The sequence below is a fragment of the Serpula lacrymans genome, assembly GCF_000218685.1.
Source record: "Serpula lacrymans var. lacrymans S7.9 unplaced genomic scaffold SERLAscaffold_9, whole genome shotgun sequence".
NCBI classification, from domain to species: Eukaryota; Fungi; Basidiomycota; class Agaricomycetes; order Boletales; family Serpulaceae; genus Serpula; species Serpula lacrymans.
Genome location: NW_006763298.1, coordinates 1,123,944 through 1,143,554, shown reverse-complemented (window position 1 = coordinate 1,143,554; position 19,611 = coordinate 1,123,944). Strand labels below are relative to the sequence as shown.

The 19,611-nt window shown below is 45.2% G+C and overlaps 6 protein-coding genes across 6 annotated transcripts; 4 read left to right on the top strand and 2 right to left on the bottom strand.

Moving 5' to 3' along the window:
• Positions 1–451: 451 nt before the first annotated feature.
• On the bottom strand, positions 452–3,717 carry SERLADRAFT_471696 (uncharacterized protein; the record flags this gene model as incomplete). The annotated part of the gene is made up of 16 exons (XM_007320218.1): positions 452–616; positions 671–728; positions 793–870; positions 940–962; positions 1,016–1,095; positions 1,171–1,617; positions 1,669–1,733; positions 1,784–2,068; positions 2,124–2,287; positions 2,351–2,579; positions 2,632–2,780; positions 2,832–2,912; positions 3,060–3,323; positions 3,391–3,406; positions 3,462–3,495; positions 3,637–3,717. The coding sequence occupies 10 exons, from the start codon at positions 3,492–3,494 to the stop codon at positions 1,566–1,568; spliced, it is 1,338 nt and encodes a 445-aa protein (XP_007320280.1).
• A 3,473-nt stretch (positions 3,718–7,190) lies between these two features.
• Positions 7,191–8,531, top strand: SERLADRAFT_439796 (uncharacterized protein; the record flags this gene model as incomplete). Its single annotated transcript, XM_007320217.1, has 8 exons — positions 7,191–7,301; positions 7,372–7,441; positions 7,495–7,633; positions 7,684–7,731; positions 7,781–7,847; positions 7,901–7,943; positions 8,006–8,322; positions 8,376–8,531. The coding sequence occupies 8 exons, from the start codon at positions 7,191–7,193 to the stop codon at positions 8,529–8,531; spliced, it is 951 nt and encodes a 316-aa protein (XP_007320279.1).
• Positions 8,532–9,623: 1,092 nt separating this feature from the next.
• On the bottom strand, positions 9,624–10,139 carry SERLADRAFT_393961 (uncharacterized protein; the record flags this gene model as incomplete). Its single annotated transcript, XM_007320216.1, has 1 exon — positions 9,624–10,139. A coding segment is annotated over one exon (156 nt), but the record flags the coding sequence as incomplete, so codon positions are not given.
• A 2,204-nt stretch (positions 10,140–12,343) lies between these two features.
• SERLADRAFT_350261 (uncharacterized protein) lies at positions 12,344–12,621 on the top strand (the record flags this gene model as incomplete). Its single annotated transcript, XM_007320215.1, has 2 exons — positions 12,344–12,423; positions 12,486–12,621. Coding segments are annotated over 2 exons (216 nt in total), but the record flags the coding sequence as incomplete, so codon positions are not given.
• A 1,820-nt stretch (positions 12,622–14,441) lies between these two features.
• SERLADRAFT_439795 (uncharacterized protein) lies at positions 14,442–15,622 on the top strand (the record flags this gene model as incomplete). The annotated part of the gene is made up of 4 exons (XM_007320214.1): positions 14,442–14,902; positions 15,054–15,335; positions 15,395–15,491; positions 15,542–15,622. 4 exons carry the CDS (start codon positions 14,442–14,444, stop codon positions 15,620–15,622), a joined length of 921 nt encoding a protein of 306 aa, XP_007320276.1.
• A 1,139-nt stretch (positions 15,623–16,761) lies between these two features.
• Positions 16,762–19,299, top strand: SERLADRAFT_439794 (uncharacterized protein; the record flags this gene model as incomplete). The annotated part of the gene is made up of 14 exons (XM_007320213.1): positions 16,762–16,878; positions 16,929–17,034; positions 17,103–17,158; positions 17,205–17,282; positions 17,338–17,397; positions 17,453–17,494; positions 17,550–17,652; positions 17,706–17,785; positions 17,844–17,859; positions 17,913–17,974; positions 18,027–18,475; positions 18,530–18,695; positions 18,753–18,853; positions 18,909–19,299. 14 exons carry the CDS (start codon positions 16,762–16,764, stop codon positions 19,297–19,299), a joined length of 1,827 nt encoding a protein of 608 aa, XP_007320275.1.
• Positions 19,300–19,611: the final 312 nt, after the last annotated feature.

Genomic DNA, 19,611 nt, shown 5'->3' with positions numbered 1-19,611 from the left:
CAGAGGGTATTTTGGTGAAGAGGAAAGAAGAGAAGAAAAGTATGCGCTCCATCTAAGATGTACGCATCTTGTTTGATTGTCCTTGTTTGGCTCCCAGTCAATTTTGTAGATCGATCATATAACAGCACCCATATGCATCCCGTGCAGGAAACCGCCAACATCTCTCCGGCAGAAAAAATTGTATATCTAGACGCTGGCACGTCTAATGTAAATGTCTCAGTACAGAATAGTGCGGGTTACTTTCAATTTCCCATTCCACGGCTTTCCCTCGAAGTTCATATCTGTCAAATCCACACCCAGCGATCAAGCGCGCTGAACCAGACAGGCAAGAGATATCGATGCCTGACCCTGACTATACATCGATTAGATAACATCTCTGAGAAATCTAAACAAGATTACCGGTTCCGTGCACATACTAAGTATGTTCACTATTCAGGTTGTAGCCTATTCAGTACTGTAAAAGGACTTTCGATAGTAATGTACAATACAATAGCATGACTCGGACTTTTCCGAAGAATGTCTATATATGAGAGAAATCCGTCTTTACACTCCACTGGCGAATGTGAATACTAAGGGCTCCAGGATTCTTTATCCCGGAACCCCCACTCATACTCTACTGTCGAGTGATTTCGTATTCAATGTCAATGGTACCAATCATGTCACCACTTACCCACAACAGAGACAGCCGGTTACACAATCTACTACAGCAGCGAAGAATCCGGTTATTGCTGGAGTTTCGATTCGTTCAATCAGCACGATGGAATTCGTAACGAAGGTAGATGTCACACTCGCCTCCGACGATACACTCAAGGCAGCCTGCAATCAGGCTTACCAGACTCATTATAGCCCCTCCGATGCAGGCAAAAATACCTGCAAATGAGACGGTGATTGGAAATGGAGATCGTTAGGCTATGTTCACTGGCTGAAATCAAACATTACCTGTTATACACGAGATTATAATCCTATTTAATGATGAGACTATTTGAAGACCAATAGTTGACAAAACAAAACTCACCCCATGTCTAGTTCATAAATGTGGGTGGAAGTAGGAGTATTAGTGCTATGCTGTTTTATACGAATGACGTCTGCGGAAACCTGGATATTTGTACCCATGACCACCCCACAACATTGTCAGATGTTAGATACGACGATGAGGTAGTGTGGCCCTACAGTGAGTAATGATTTTAATTTGAGCGCCAATAGTAAATCTGATTCAGGCTATACTGATAACTTTACAGCACTCATCGTCCTACGCCTCAAACTGTGAATATCAGACGCCTAGAATTGCTTATAATAGGTTGGTGTCGGCGTAACGTAACATCGAGGACACGGAAAAAAGGGTATAAACTCGCGTTTTCCAATAAAATGTATTGTTTCTGGCGAATGTGCCAGAAGAAGTGTATGAATGTGACACAACGCATGCGGACTAGAGTAACTGACGTGACAGGAATTAACAGAACAAATGAAACAACGGACAGGAAGACACCAATAGAGGAATACCTAAGTTTTCGTAAAAGTATGAGAAGATACAAACAAAGCCAAGTAGCGCGTGATAATTTTTAAGTCTACTCTTCGTCTGCAGGAACCTCCTCCTCGTATTCACCTTCCTCCTCGATCCTAAGCGACAAATCAATGCACATTTACACAACGAAAGAAGGAAATACACACGTTGCATCCTGGTATTGTTGGTATTCGGCGACCAAATCTTGCATGTTCGACTCTGCTTCCGTGAACTGCAACAATGGTGTTAGCTGAAGTCGTAATGTGTGATGACTGTGCATACCTCCATCTCGTCCATACCCTCTTGCGTGTACCAATGCAAGAAAGCTTTTCGCTTGAACATGGCAGTGAACTGGTCGCTGACACGCTTGAAGAGCTCTTGGATGGCAGTGGAGTTACCCAAGAAAGTAACAGCCATCTTCAAACCTCTGGGAGGGATGTCACACTGTGCTGAGAGTACGTTGTTGGGAATCCACTCCACGAAATAAGCAGAGTTCTTGTTCTGGACGTTCTGCATTTGCTCTTCGACCTCCTTCATCGAGACTTTGCCACGGAAAACAGCAGCGACCTAAGTGGATATATGTTATTTGATGCGCCAATCAGTAGGTATAAAAAGAGCATACAGTCAAGTAACGACCGTGCCTGGGGTCGGAGGCAGCCATCATGTTTTTGGCGTCGAACATCTGCTGCGTCAACTCAGGAACAGTGACAGCTCGGTATTGTTGGCTACCACGAGCAGTCAAAGGTGCGAAACCAGTCATGAAAAAGTGAAGACGAGGGAAAGGAACTATGGAACCACAAAGTCAGCAAGCGACTCATTACAACGATACCTCATGTTGAATTAACTCACCCATGTTGACAGCGAGTTTTCTTAGGTCAGAGTTAAGCTGACCAGGGAAGCGCAGACAGGTCGTGATACCAGACATAACAAAAGAAACAAGGTGGTTGAGATCACCGTATGTTGGTGTTGATAGCTTGAGAGTTCGGAAACATATGTCGTAAAGGGCCTCGTTATCAATGCAGAAAGTCTCATCAGAGTTTTCAACAAGTTGGTGAACAGAGAGCGTGGCGTTATAAGGCTAAACTCGAAGTCAGTACAGATTCGGGTATCAGAATTAACTGTGAACGTACTTCAACAACGGTGTCCGATACCTTGGGACTGGGAACGACAGAGTACGTGCACATCATTCTGTCTGGGTATTCTTCTCTAATCTTCGAGATCAGGAGAGTGCCCATACCAGCTCCAGTACCACCACCAAGGGAGTGAGTAATCTGGAAACCTAAAAATGACACGATAAATATTTTATCGCACTAAATGTATGCAAACCAACCTTGCAAACAGTCAGTGCCTTCAGCCTCCTTACGAACGACATCGAGTACAGAGTCGACGAGCTCTGCTCCTTCGGTGTAATCTGTTTAAATAGTCAATATCACGTTGTGGACAAATTGTGTGCCGGAAGGGCCGTCTAGGTCAGGCTTTGCTATCTTCAGTGATGGAATACATAAAGTATCCACCATTGCGCCATACGGACACCTCGCCAATGGAAAGGTGCACTCACGTCCTTTTGCCCAGTTGTTACCAGCACCACTCTGCCCGAACACGAAGTTATCAGGACGGAACAAACCACCCAGGGGGCCGGAGCGGACAGAGTCCATGGTTCCTGGCTCCAGGTCGACCAAGACAGCACGGGGAACGTATTTGTTGGACCCGATTTCATTGTAGTAAACCGAGATACGTTCGAGTTGCATGTCGTTGGTTCCTTTGTAAAGACCATCCCGCTCGATACCATGCTCATCAGACACAACCTCCCAAAACTTGGCACCTATGTAAAGTAATCAAGGCATCGATGAGAATATTGTCGCATCACAGTGGCATATTGTGATTCGTACCGATTTGGTTACCACACTAGAAAGAAACGCGATTAAAACCAGTAGACGCACGAAGACACGAGACGGCTTACCTGGCCGGTCTGGAGGTGGACGATTTCACGCATGCTAAAGACCAATATCAGCTATCTGCTCGCATCAAAATGAAATAGAACAAGGAGAGTGCATGCAAGAAACTGCCATGTTCTGTGTTGATGAACAACGCGCGAAACAGCGCGAAAAGCAGCGCACAAGACCAGTGACACGTACATTAGGTATCAAGGAAAAGAGTACTAGAAAGGGTGACGGTCGGGGCAACAAAGTAAAGGATGGGTTGGCGAGGTCAAAAACGAGGACTTGAGTTCGGGTCAAGGGTGTACGCTTATTTTTCAAGCGGCGACAATATCCAGTGGCTGCTTTGTGGCACCACTGCACCTTTGTCGTGTCCCCTATGCGTGCACGGTTACATACCCAACATGCTAGACTTACGATGTCTTCCTGAAGGTGACTAAACGTAAATATGTCTCGGTTGTCCGACATACTGGTGTCGCCTCTAGCAGAAGCGTGTTCGCCATTACGTCTAGATCGACAACCAGGCTAAATCGTGTTTCTCAAACTGTTGCGGGTTGGATAAAAGGCAGTTCTCTCTGGGACTGGGAGGAGGGTCAGACGGGTACTTTAAAGCTGTCGCCTATTGTAGCGAACCTGGTTGATAAAGGTCTGGCCACTACAGCTCAATTGTTCAACATGCTTACAGACGATCAGTTACTAGTAGCTCGCGGTACTTCGGGGTTGTTATCAGCGCATCTTTCGCACACGTTATAAGCATATATCTATCCCCTCCGTGTTCATGTTGAAGTTCATGCACATATATGATTTTGTGAAAGGTCGAAATCCCTGAAATCGTGAAGGTTCCAATCCGTAAGAAGGAATATACTTTCGCGCAAGGTCATTTCTCTCGTGAATGCAAGGTTAATAATGCGTAGGAAGAGCCACTTCGGCGGTGAGCAAAGTCCAGAGATGCATATAAGGAAACCCTCGATGTTTCCCTCCTCGGTAACTATGGTTAAACCCCTGCTACGTATACTACCTGAACTTTCGTTTGATTTCCGCACTCTCAGGAGAACTGAGGGTAATTCTTTGTCGAGCGTGGGGTAACGTACAACGCACTCTGAAGTCGAGTGGACCTGGTCATTCAATATTCAATGCTACACTCGCCTCTAGCAACTCAACGTGCGGATTCGACTATCTCAGCTATTGGATTACAACCAGCCCAACCGACATGACGATGTTGGTCATAGGTTCGCTTCTATAACGGGGGATGTAGTGACATGTATGTTTGTTCGATCATTCGACTGTCTAGTTGCACCATTGTCACAAAACTGTACGGAACGTATCGAGTTCACTTACTGTCATCATCAAGGAAGTAGGTTTTCTTTTTCTTGTGCAAAGTTCATCACCTAATTGTATTCGTTTTGAAGCAGGTGATGGAGTATTACGCTGTTCGACACGGTGAGATCACTCACTCACTGGGTAAAAACGTGCTCGGCCCGCCCATCACAATGGTCACTTCTCCGGGAACACACGACTGTGGGGTGTGCGCTCGTTTCCTTTATTCTTCTTCTTACATGCGGGTATTTATACCACTAGCTCAGGCTTCTGACACCAGAGCGAGGGATGACTGATCTGAGGTATTGTCAATTCAAGCTCCACATAAAATGAGGCTAACATTATTTAATGTAGCATCGCATATTATATAGCTCAATACGTTCGTACTGTTTGAACAGCACATAAGACACTAAATTCAACAAATGAATTAGATCAGATTTATATCCATTGCTGAAACCATTAGAATCTCCATCAGGAAGAACAGAGATATATGACCACAAACCATGCGTGGAAGCACGTTCCCATACAAATAGTGGCTCGATATGCTTTGCCAAGGAAGCCTAGTCCAACACTTGTGCAGTACGTTGGCAAACACTATATGCTTCTTCTTTGGTACTTACAGTAGAAGGCGTGTCTGTGAAGCACACTGCGGAGCAACCCGTGCAACTTCATGTGCTTGATGGACTGTTGAAATTCATCATCTTCGATCATGGTTCTTGGCGCAATGTCCGTTCATGAGTTCGCCGTCGTATGAATTGAAAAGGTGATTGTAAGGTAAAGTTTACCGCAAGCTCACCTTCATCGCCGCCGAAACCATACATATAGTCTACTTTGGGTACGTTCAACACTGTTTGACTTCACTACGACAGCTAAACTGATAAGGGACTTCATTATAGGTTGATCACAATATCTGTCGGGGTCCCTGTCCCGTTGCAACTGATTCGAAAACAGCACGCAACAGTGAAAATCTTCGAGGAATACCATGGACATCGAGAACGTAACTCAGACGGGCACTGGCTAGTGATTAAATGACCGTACTAGGCTGAGACGCTGTTCATTGTGTGGTAATGTATGATGCGGAGGTTTTGTACTCCCAAGTACAACGGGTTAACGAATAAGGTACAAGATTTCAGCCAGCTGCACGATATTTCACACCCTGGACAGTGGGGCTATAAGAAATTTGTTGACAGTCCCCATGGATATCTGAGTCCCATATCCCTGAGGAACGATGTTCCTGCATGACATACCTCGATGTCAATTCTGTTACAATTCTTCAGCTACCCGTATGACCTCCAATCTGTTATGCTTCAAAGGTTCCTACTTAGTAGGGTATATGTCAGTAAGTGAACGTTCCGACATATCTTGTGCCGTATTCTCATTTTATCCCTGTTAGCTTCCCCTAATGTCCCATCAATTCTGGAAGGATAAAACCGACATATCTCTGACCTGTATCCCGACAGCTTCCCTCATATCCCCCAATTTGCCATCCGGGCCCTATCGCTCAGCGCAAGAATTTTCAAGAACCACATGAAAAACCGAACGTGAGCATTATCAATTCATGCAGTTCAACAGCATGATTGAATGGTATAATACTGATTACTCTAACACGTTCTTGGCTCACTTAGTCCTCCCAACCTATTACTGCACCGCACTCTGGTTGTTCCACTCTTGCCTCGTGAAATTCGAAGTAAAACGTACACTTTTGTTATTTCGGATATGAATATCCTGCTGTCTGAACCAGAACATAAATCCTGAAAGCTACAAACCGTTTCACCCGTGCTTACCCACTGATCTTGTACATCGACTGAAGAGTCGTTGAACCTCTGCTAGTCATCCTCTATTTCGTGTGATCGTGAGGAACACATCGCGTTAATGGCTGCCGAGAAATTCAAATCTGCAGGACTTTCAGGAGGCCACTTGCGATTTGAAAATACAGCAACACATGGCTCTCAGGGAAAGTGCTCTGCCTGAAGAATAAAAATGAAAGTGAAGAGATGCCATACAACATGTACTTATGGTTCGAGATAAGTAGTTCTGAACCAAGGAAAGCTGTGTACGTGTGTTTATAGCGCATTGACAGGTTCTCGGAATTTGCCGAACTTTCATTCGTTTTCATTTTCTTGGGTGTGTCGTCATAACCAGCCAACTTTACCTGCGAGCTCTTATATTAGGAATGTTATAATTTATCTCTGCGCTTCATTACCAAGGTATGAAAGCATCTCCATCAGAACGTTGTGATTCAGCATTTTTCCACGCGGTACAGAGAAGCCCGCACAAACCTGGACTGGAGCTTCATCATCTTCTCTCAGCGCCAGTTCTTGGTCATGAGTACTGCATGAGTTCCTGGGCGGTTGTTTGAAAGGGAAGGCTTCCGTGCTGGGTTAAAGTTAGCTGTAATCCTGCGCCCCGCTTGAAACGTTCAGAAGTTTTCCACCATGTACTACAAGGCCTTGGAGATGTTGGTCGCCGTTGTGGTGACCCTGATGAGCATTCGGGGTGTTGCTACTCAAACTTCGAATGTCACTTGCGCGAGTTCTTTCGGTTGGGTTCGTCTATCTTTGTTTGACTTGAAATCGACCTTGATTTCGTGATCTTACATTCTATGCTCCATCACAGGCGAATAACTCGCTCAATCAGACTCCTTGTACTGTCGCTTCTTATTTGGAAGGAGTCTGCAACGGTGGAGGTTCGTGTCAAGTAATCTGCTGGCGGTCAATCTCTGATAAGTGAGCGCTTCAGAATGGGATATTCCTGCTTTACCACCCAATGAGCACTATCTCGCCCCATCCTTGAGCGATGCCAATAATTGTCAATGCAACTCTGTGGTTTACTCACTGATCAGCGCCTGCGCAGCCTGTCAGAACCAGCTATGGGTCTCGTAAGTTGTGCTTGTAAACGTCCATGATATACACTAAAAGAATATGCCAGCTGGGACACCTGGAGTACCAACTGCAGCGGCTATGTTTACTTCATGACGTGAGGCCAATAGTTGATTGTTAAATAAGTTGTTTGACAACCATTATAGGTATCCGAATAATATTCCCCAGGAAACTGTCGTCCCTGCATGGGCATATCTGAATGTCACTGCTGTTGTAAGTGTCTTCGGGTTTCCGGATGTAAACTTGCATTCAATTGTACACCAAAGGGGGCTGGTACATTCAGTATCAACGCCTCAATGCAGGATTCATGTCAGTCATCGAGCGTCATCTTTTCGTTTGTGTCAGCCTCTCATCATCCCTGTTTGTTTCAGCTGCTCCTGCATCCTCAGCGACTTCGTCGCAGTCGACGCTTGGTCCAATCTCCAATCCCACGAACATACCGTTAAGTTCTTCCAAGTCCTCAAGCTCCAATACAGGCGCTATCGCAGGTGGAGTGGTCGGAGGTGTAGTTGGCTTGGCCATAATAGTTGCAGGTGCCGTGTGGTTCATGCGCCGTCGTGCCCGGAGCGCCGATCGTTATCTCCGTGAAAAACCATCGTTTGATTCTTCTCCCATTGGACAAACCATATCTCCCTACAATTTCAACGAGCCAGTACAAGGGTCTACTCAGGCCCTTCCAAAAGTTTACGTGAGTGCTCTCAGCTGCCGCAAAGAGCAATGTCGTTAAATTTCTATATTCAGGATCCCGACGACCCCAGCACGTTTCCTCATTCGCCTGGTCCTTCGATGACCTACACTACTAGTCCTTCTGGTTTGTTGGTGTCCTCTCCAAGATCTCCACTCGACTTCCAAGCTATGCGGCGTCCTGGTAATTATACCGGTGCCCCCGAAATCTAAGCAACAGTCCACTTCGTCGATGTGGTATATACGAATGTGGGATCCTGTTATTCGGAAATTTATGTTTTTGCATTTTCTTGAAGGAGCTCTGACTTTTATTTCTTTGATGGAACACGATTGATTCGTATCATTATTCGTAATGTTCAATCCGATACATAATTTCGACGTGTTAGCTAATGCAGAAAATGGCAACTTGCCTCGAGAAGGACTCTTCGAGTTTGCCGATGAGGTGTCCATGTTCATCGTTTTGCAATTCGACCACCTGTCCATTTGATTTCTGGTAGTTTCCGTTGTCGCCGAGCATGAGCTTGGTATGAAGTACGGTCCCGGCAGTTTCAGCTTCCAGTCCGACTTCTCGCTATTGAATAACAAATTATGTCCTCACGCTCCTCTTTATAACTCTTCCATGCTGAAATGTCAGTTGTTGGACAGTGCGAAGGCCGCGAGGGTGCCCAGAAAAGGTAATCCTTGTTGACCTACAGGTTTTTATGCGCTATTCAACATCATGAAGCTGTACATTGATTATTGCTATGCTTCCATAGATGGACACATATTATGTGTAAGCCAATGATTTCTTTTTGTCCTGGTGGTGACTGACAGTGACAGTGCCTAGGTCTGCCATAACACTTCAATATCTCTCATATTCCATTTTCCATTCAGCATTCTAGTAATCCGATAGTCTTGGATGCCTACAAACCAGTCATTCACACTCAGCCAGCTACACTAGGCGCTTCTCGTCGATGTCACCTTTCTGTCATGTCTGGTATCCCTTTTTCAGAGGCATAGGGTAGAGAGAGGTGTACTTGTGTTGCCCGGGCCGTTGTCGATGATGAGAACTGGTGTTAGAAAACCACACACAAAAACAAACTAACACACAATCCTCCCAGATTCCACGGAACTTGTTTATGGGCTTTGCCTCCTAGAACAGTGGGTGCTCTGGTTGTTTGTGGGGTGGTATGTATAAGGGTTCTTCAAAGTAATGTCAGGCAACAAATACGAAGCTATATAACAAAGCTCAATGTCTGGTCAAGTCCTTCCTTGAAGGCGGTGAATCAGAGTATGAGAATGAAGAGTATCGGTAAGAGCGCAAATCCAAACTAATATTGAACTAGAGAACAATACATTGAGTATATACTTCTCTATATAGTGAACGGCGATGGTCAGACCGAGAAAGGGAATTACTGAGAAAGTGGTCTGACCAGCTAACTAACCAATAAGAAAAAAGGGAGGAAGTGGTCCGATCTATCGTGTTTACTAATTGTATGAGAAAACGTATTGGTAAGGGATATGCGATTGGCTGTATCAGTAAGCCCATGAGAAGGCGCTGATTCACTACCTTCTTCGCTTATCAATATTCCTCCGAAGTATTCCCAGACATAGCACTGGATTGTGGCTATGTCATCTGGATATCTTCTTGAGGGTCGACAACGAGTCTACCTCGTTGTAGGTACGATAGAACGTGAGTGTGAAGAGAGAATAAGAAGAAAAATGATAAAAGTAATAAGACACCGGCTGTAATCTCTAGTCCAAGGGCAAGAGGAGTGATGGGGATCGAATCTGCTAACCACGACATGACGGGAATGCAATAAGAAAAATCGATTCCTCACAAGTAAAACCCTGAGATGTATGGGTGTGGGTTTTGAGGAGGAGGGATAGTTGAATTTATAGAAGATAGGTGCTTAGTGACGAGTATAGATGAGCACTACCTTGCTAATCGTAGCACAAGGTAGGTTTGAGAACGACAATATGACGAAGTTCCCAGTGATAGCAGGCTCCTGACGCACAAACTGTAGTGCTCAGAAGGACTCTAATCGAAAGGGATGACAATGACTTCAAAAGTGGGAAGTGACGATGACAGCAGTTGACAGTGGTAGCAGTGGGAAGTGTTGTGACCACACTGGATCACAAGTAGCAGAGTAGTGAACTTGAGAGTAGAGAAGAAGTCTGGATTGGAGTTCTTGTTTTTTTTTTTACAAGGTAAAATACAGGGGTTTATATAGTAAAAGAAAAGTAGGCTATGCACAGTATAGCTGTGCAAAAAAAATGAGAAAGAATATGAAGGAAGGAATGTACGCTGACGAATCCTGCGTAGGTAGTACAGGATAAGATTGTCAAAAAAAAGGAAAAGAAAGGGATAGAACAATGAATGTTGTGAGTAATGTCACAGGTTTGTATAGCCATAAAGTAAAGTCCAATAGCAAAAAGAGAGCAGAAAAATCATGATGTCATGGGAAGATGCAGTAAAAAAAAGGCAAGGCAAAACACTATCAGTTCCTTTATGTCAGTCAGGCATTCTAAAAAAATATGTGTCCATAAAAATGATTCAAAAATCAAAAATAATCGCACTGTAAATGAATGTTCTGCTGAAGAAAAAGAAACTGGAGCCACTGGTCCACCACCTAGTCCAAATCCGACAGTTCCATGGCCTTACCAATGGACTGGTTGTGTTGGACCACCTGATCAAACGAGGGAGGGAGAGGAGTAGTTCCAATTTGGAACAAGTGAGTCCCAGACAGCGTGTGGTAGGTGTAGCTGTAGCGAAGACAATGGACAAAAGATAAGTGTACCCAAGTGAATGGGACAGCAATGAACATGGGCGACGCAAGGGGATGAACCTTCTCCAGCTCAAAAACTACCCACCCACGCTCCAACCAGGCAAGACGAGCGACCAATGTTTTGACAGTATATGATGGCAGATCGACATCATGAAGATGGACCTGTTGCCCTATTTGGACCGGCCGCCGGGGCTTTGCTGATATCAGCAGTGGCACGTGGCAGTCAACAGATCGGCGACGGAAGCGGATAGGAAGTGGTGACATCAGAAATGGCGGGGGTGCAAATAAGATGAGGAGGAGGAGGGTGGAGGTGACGGAAAAGTGGATTAAAATGGGGATCCAGAAACGACCGTCAGGTGAGAATAAAAAGGAGAGGAAGGGGCCCATGGTGGGGCTAGGCAAAGGAAGGGGAGTAAGGGAAACGACAAAAGCGAGGGCGCAATGCAATGTGTAGCCAGTGGCGACGCAAAAATTTGCCGAAATGCCGAAATGCCGAAAGTACTGAATGGAAAAGCAAAGGTGAGCGTGACTGGATTGCCTAATAGAGGTGGTGCTGATCAGCCACAAGTTCGAAAAAGGCAATATTAATTACTATTCCACGTGGCACTGTGCCTGTGTGGCGCAAAGGCGAGTCTTTTGAATATTCGCTTCGTTATTGACACCTGTCCATGCTACCAATCAACTTTGGTGCATGACACCGTGACCACGCAAAATGCATAAAGGCTGTTGCTGTAACAACCAAGAGTTTGTTACTCTGGCACACAACTAGAACACACTATAAGGAAAATGATATGGGAGTGGTTACCCTTGAGACTTCAACAAGTTAGTTGTGAGGATGCAACAGGAGGACTTGCTGAGGAGTCTCCTGGATTTATTGCGGTATATATACTACTACAGGTTGTTTGTACATGTTGGACTATACAGCTGATAAAACAGTGGCTGATTATGTCAGAGGGCGCAGCCTGTGTGGTCAGCTCCACTGCATGAGAGACTTGTATCTAAAATAGAAAGAAAGGCAATGTGGCGTGAGAAGGTGGAGTTTGAACAGAAGGGAAAGTGCCACGTGGCACGGAGTGTGAAAACTACAGTAAAAGATTAAAGAGGAGAATGAAAGTTAAAGGTCCAAAAATGTGTTATTGTAACAGTTGCTGATGTGCCAGGAGGTTTTTCCCATGACACTTCACAGTAACTGTTACGTATACAGCCATATGCAGTTTGCTATGTGCCCAATGTCCTGCTGACAATGTTTTCTAGACTGCCCACGCTTCTATCGTGACCACACCTGTCAGTCAGTGTAATGCCGGTGATGTGCAATGCTGCAACAGTGTTCAAAGTAGGTGTAGCCCTATTTCTAGACCTGCATAAACAATACACAGAATTATACAATTGTATAGTCCAGTTCCAGTGCTGGTGCTGTTACTAGCTTCTTGGTTTTGTTGGGAATTGTCCTTGGTGATGTTGCTGGTCTCATAGGTCTAGCCTGTAGCCCCATCAGCTTAATTGGCCTCAATACCGGTGTCATGCACCAAAGTTGATTGGTAGCATGGACAGGTGTCAATAACGAAGCGAATATTCAAAAGACTCGCCTTTGCGCCACACAGGCACAGTGCCACGTGGAATAGTAATTAATATTGCCTTTTTCGAACTTGTGGCTGATCAGCACCACCTCTATTAGGCAATCCAGTCACGCTCACCTTTGCTTTTCCATTCAGTACTTTCGGCATTTCGGCATTTCGGCAAATTTTTGCGTCGCCACTGGCTACACATTGCATTGCGCCCTCGCTTTTGTCGTTTCCCTTACTCCCCTTCCTTTGCCTAGCCCCACCATGGGCCCCTTCCTCTCCTTTTTATTCTCACCTGACGGTCGTTTCTGGATCCCCATTTTAATCCACTTTTCCGTCACCTCCACCCTCCTCCTCCTCATCTTATTTGCACCCCCGCCATTTCTGATGTCACCACTTCCTATCCGCTTCCGTCGCCGATCTGTTGACTGCCACGTGCCACTGCTGATATCAGCAAAGCCCCGGCGGCCGGTCCAAATAGGGCAACAGGTCCATCTTCATGATGTCGATCTGCCATCATATACTGTCAAAACATTGGTCGCTCGTCTTGCCTGGTTGGAGCGTGGGTGGGTAGTTTTTGAGCTGGAGAAGGTTCATCCCCTTGCGTCGCCCATGTTCATTGCTGTCCCATTCACTTGGGTACACTTATCTTTTGTCCATTGTCTTCGCTACAGCTACACCTACCACACGCTGTCTGGGACTCACTTGTTCCAAATTGGAACTACTCCTCTCCCTCCCTCGTTTGATCAGGTGGTCCAACACAACCAGTCCATTGGTAAGGCCATGGAACTGTCGGATTTGGACTAGGTGGTGGACCAGTGGCTCCAGTTTCTTTTTCTTCAGCAGAACATTCATTTACAGTGCGATTATTTTTGATTTTTGAATCATTTTTATGGACACATATTTTTTTAGAATGCCTGACTGACAATAAAGGAACTGATAGTGTTTTGCCTTGCCTTTTTTTTACTGCATCTTCCCATGACATCATGATTTTTCTGCTCTCTTTTTGCTATTGGACTTTACTTTATGGCTATACAAACCTGTGACATTACTCACAACATTCATTGTTCTATCCCTTTCTTTTCCTTTTTTTTGACAATCTTATCCTGTACTACCTACGCAGGATTCGTCAGCGTACATTCCTTCCTTCATATTCTTTCTCATTTTTTTTGCACAGCTATACTGTGCATAGCCTACTTTTCTTTTACTATATAAACCCCTGTATTTTACCTTGTAAAAAAAAAAACAAGAACTCCAATCCAGACTTCTTCTCTACTCTCAAGTTCACTACTCTGCTACTTGTGATCCAGTGTGGTCACAACACTTCCCACTGCTACCACTGTCAACTGCTGTCATCGTCACTTCCCACTTTTGAAGTCATTGTCATCCCTTTCGATTAGAGTCCTTCTGAGCACTACAGTTTGTGCGTCAGGAGCCTGCTATCACTGGGAACTTCGTCATATTGTCGTTCTCAAACCTACCTTGTGCTACGATTAGCAAGGTAGTGCTCATCTATACTCGTCACTAAGCACCTATCTTCTATAAATTCAACTATCCCTCCTCCTCAAAACCCACACCCATACATCTCAGGGTTTTACTTTGAAGAACCCTTATACATACCACCCCACGAACAACCAGAGCACCCACTGTTCTAGGAGGCAAAGCCCATAAACAAGTTCCGTGGAATCTGGGAGGATTGTGTGTTAGTTTGTTTTTGTGTGTGGTTTTCTAACACCAGTTCTCATCATCGACAGCGTGGAGGTGTACGTGCCGCAAATGGCATTAACATCAAAATGCGCTATGTTGAAGACTCAGATGGGACCATCATCAACGGTCACAAGGCAACCGAAATACAAAAAATTGCACACTCAATTTGGGTTGAACTAGCAAATATGGGGAAGGCACCAAAGACATGGATGGGAGCAGGCCGAGAGGTACTAGATTACTATAGGTCAAAACTCTACCAGAAGGTACCTCAGCTACGATACTGTGAGCTCGACTGGAAGGCCAACCAAATTGCTATTGACAACTATCCATCCTGGTATTCCAACCACTTCAGAGAGCCCAAGGTAAAAAAGGAATGCATTGTGCCAGATATGCAAGACACAAGTGAGCCCATTGGCTGTAAACGATCCCATCAAGGCACTCCCATACCTGTTACCCGCCCAGTCAAGAAACAAAAGCAAATCAGTCCCGACATCACCATGATAAGTCAAGGAAATGTACCCCCACTGTCAACGCCCAAGACCCGGATGTGAGCCGTCAGACCCCAGTGGCCAGCACCACTGACACTGAGCCCCCAGTGGATATACAACTGGCTAATACCCATCTGAAGGACCCTTTGTAATTATTGACTTCCACTCTAGCTTGTTTATAGCCCTATACTGACAGTGTGTGTTTTCTAGACTTCATGTTGTACCTAGCAGCCCAGACCATGTCATACAGATAGATGGGTCTCCGAGGCTGGACTCTGTCTCTGTGGACGATGACACAGGTGGTGTCAATCCTCAGATGGCTACCATACCTGCCAGCAACATTGAGAGTGATACCGCAATGGCCACAACAACTCAGACAGTGGAAAACATCAAAGACAATCAAGCTGGGCCTGCATTCGGCGCCATGAAGGAGAACTCACTTGCTATGAAGAAGACTTCAAAGATGCGGCTGGGCAACTTGACTACTCCCAGGTAAGAATAATACTGACTATCTCTGTGCTTTTTTTAAAAAGAATATTACTTATTTTTAGAAATCTCTGTGCTTGCAATTGGATCAAAGATCACCCTCATGGAACCACAGAGGAATATAGGATATATTACGACAATCTTGATCCACAGGTGAAAAAGGTATGTACACTGTTTTACCTGGAAGGACAAGCCACAGAAAATGTTTGTAGGTCTATCAAGATCATGCGTCTCAGGCTGCTAAAGCACAGGTGCATGTCTATTTACTACTCGCGGTTGTTGCAGCACATTAACCAACAACACTCTACTTGACAGAAAGAAGCCGCTGTAAGTTTGTCTCAAAAGGAGGGGTCTACAAGCAAACCCAAAGGGACAATACTATCATATGCACCGAGCATTATCTAGAACTGTCTCATTTTGCCTCAATATCCCTATAGATCACGATGTAGTAACATTTTTATGTATGAGTTTTGACAATTTATCTCCCTCAATGTCCCTGGATTTGGCCATGTCTGAGACCGATGACATCAATCTAGCAAAATATATTCTCATCGATAAAATGTATATTTACAGGTCTCTCTCATTCTGTCTAGAATTATTCTAGAAAATAGTCTCATTTTTCTAGTCTAATCGAGGCGGACCGTTACCATTGCTCATATTCGATTTTGCTAGATTTGACTCGATCCGACTCGATCCGATTTTCACTGGGACTGAGGTGTCAATGAAGCCGTCGAGTGATACTTTCTATGCTACGGGAAAGTCCGAGATCCGAAATGGAAGGTGTTTCCCAGCCACCTACACAAATGTGGCTGGCAGCGGTGGTGCATGAGGCTCTCAGTCCTTTATGCGACTCCATCCACAGTTCAAGTTATGCTTATGACCTCACCCAGTCACTGTACCCAGCATTGCATAGTCTCCCTACCGACCAAATTACTGATGATCGATATCAGTAAATCATTGCACTAGTACAGTAATATGCAGCTGAGCTCTTTGCGAAAGCTATGCCCCTTTGGGCTTAGCTCGCCGCGCACAACACCGCGTGTGGACGCGACTTCAAGTTGGACGCGACTTGGACTCCCGGAGTTCGTAATTTCACAATGGTAACTTGATGCACAAGTGCTTCAGCCATCCAATTTCGAATGTTATCTATAACATTTTATACGGCACACAGAGCTACAGTTGGCTGGCTTCAAAAGTAAACGGAACAATGCACAGACATGAAGGGTCACCTCCAGTACATCATGTCGGTTAACCTGAGGCGCGAGCGTCTTTACTGACAGTTCTCCATGTGCTAAAATATTATGAACCCACTTATGCGACCGAAGTTTTCCAGGTGTGTCTTCGTTTCAAGCCTCAGCCTTTCCTTTTGCTCATTTTTGTGTGCTATATGATACACTATCCCTAAGATCAACGCTTTACTCAAACGCTCTTCATGAGTACGACGAAATTAAGACCGAGGACTGCTATGCTCTCCGATTCACCGCGCTTTCGAGAGTCTACCCACCTTATCCCTACACCAGGCATCCAAGAAGATCGTCCTGAACGATATGTAATAAGTTCTATTTTGATTCATCAAATCACCTCTGACGCACTGCGTAGGAACCGCTCATCCTGAAAGGGTGGGTTGTCAGTGCTATAGCGGTGGTCATGATAGGTCTTGGGGTGGCACTAGAGGCGGCTCTGTCGGTGTCTACGAAAAACGATGGTGCGTCATGGTGTGAGGTATGTGGAAACTAGTAGCTGATGTTCATAGTGATTCTGGTCGCCATCCAGGCTATTACGTACCCCCTGAAAATGTTTTTAAATTTGCATGCACACAATTCTTGACTGTAAGATCAATCGTGATGACTATCCTGCTGAAGCTGAGAGACATAGTCTTTTATTCCTACCCTTTTTGTGGCTCCATTGGGATATCTTTGGTCTGTCACGGACTGGATGCTAAGGTGGTATCAGGTGAGCCACTCTAAGTGCAAACTTTAAAGTTGCAAACTCTCACTCAGGCTACCAGCCTTATGTGACGCTGTCGAAAGGGGAAGCGCCCGCAGAAGAGAGTATACTTCTTGACTATGTTAGCATCTATTCACCTTCTCACACATTCTGGCAACTGAAATTCATGTACACAGATCGCTCTGAAGTGGGGAATTTCGCTGAAATCTCTAATAGAAGTTAATATTCTACTTTTAGTCGATTTACAGCCCTGTTCTTTTCGTTCAAGCATAGGCATTGGCTTATCTTCATATCGGCGCTCACTGCGATTGCTGTGATATTATTGCAACCACTCGCTGGATCTATCTTCCAAGTAAAACAGGTCGCTCAAACAGCAGTAAATAGAATTTCGTAAGTCACTGCCTTGATACTCACATACACACTTCGTAGACACGATCGCCACCACCACTACCGTAGTTGGTCTTTTGCCCACTGTTGTCCAATTGAACGCCTTCTTGGCATCAGCAGGGGTAAGTCGTCAACACTTACGTTCAGCTCCTCTCTTACAAATGAACGCTATGTATACAGTTTGCCGATGCCGCTGGTATGTAATTGATCGACCTCTTGATGTGATGCTGACCATATATTGACATCCAGTGTACAATCACCTCCCTGATCCACCATTCGTCTATGGGGAATGGGCTTCTGCAGAGTTCCTTGTAAGTAAAAGCGGCAGGATACTTGAGAACCATTGTCCTGACTCTACCTTAGCTGCCTTCGCAAGACCTAGCTAACGGATCGGTTGCTGTGAATACAACTGCGATACAGGCTGAAGTCAATTGTGCTAATCCCGCTTCGCTATCGCTCTCCGTGCTCAGTGGAGGGAACGTGAGCGTATCTGCAACATCTTCTGATGGCTGCACAAAGAATCTTACACTGAACTCCACGGATTCCGAACAGCAATATGGAGTAGTGAATGTAGATAACTGTCCTAGTTCAAACACAGATCCAGCTTTCCAACCAGTGATGTTCTGGTTCTTTCACACGGGAGTCAATCCCCAGGCGGCGGGGGTCTTTTGTCGCCCCAGCATTGGTGTTTTCAACGTTACGACCACAACAAATCTCAATGACGGCTCTCTCACGAATGTAACCATAGTAAGCAACTATACGTCAGCAAATAATGTCACAGGCAGTCCCCTGAATGGTCGAGCTTATAACGGGTTAGTAGATCCTTTAAATACAAGTATCTGAGCTGATTACATCTACAAAAACAGCGTGGTGTTTGATCCCAGTAGTGATACCACCATACAGGCTCGAGCCACTGCCATAAACTCTGGAGTTCCTGGAGCAATCTTCCGTTTTGCCACACAACTTCCTAACGGACCTCAGCCGACATTCGATGCACCAAATGGTTTCCTTGATATCACCTATAGTGTCTACGTGTGTCTTCTTGCATTCTCATCATATTCTCGGTGCCTGATATTGTTACTATCACAGACACAACATCTCGCCCTTGCTGCAAAGTCTATTTACTTTATACCAACTACCGGATTCGCTCCGGCGAAATTGACATCTCAAGTGCCAAGATTGCTTGTCGAGTGAGTGGATCTTCTCTTATTGGCTCCATTCTTGCTTTGCTTAGTGTGATACTAGACCTCTCCCTGCCCATGCTCTCGCAGTCCTGCTTATAGTGATTGGCATCATCGGGCTTGCGCTTCACACAATCCACAGGCGCTTACGGAGGCACTTGAGACTCACCAGTCCCCCCGGTTCAATCGCTGCCATAGTATCGCTCACTTCTCGATCTGGGTTTGGCGAACTGCTACTTCCCTATGACGATGAGAAGAGCATTTCTCAGAAGTTGACTGGTTTGACTTTTCGACTAGACGGGCGAACAGGCGCGATTGTCTCTGAAGACGATGGGGGAGGCTTCAAATATCATTCAGACGATGTAGCCACGACGTTATTTGGAAAGCACGACATCAGCTACAGTAACCTGACGCTGGACTCTCCTCCCTTCAAGATGACAGCTGCAGAACCTTAAAGGAACCATATACAACGTTTCATGATATCGTTCTAGCAATTACATTTACATGAGACACTACTTGGACACTATTTATTCGCCTATATTTAACACCATGTCAATAATCATCTTCCCAGTCATCCGTTGGGTCAAATTGCTGTTGCTGTTGCTGTTGTGGCGGGCGGGCATTTGGGTCTTGCTCATTATCAGAATTCCCACTTTGTGTTTGTGCAGGTGCTGTCACGGTGGGTTGATCCTGAACGTCGGGCGTTGTGTTTAAACTCCGTAAAGCTCGCTGCTCGTCTATTGCAACCCCTTCTGCCATCGAGGACC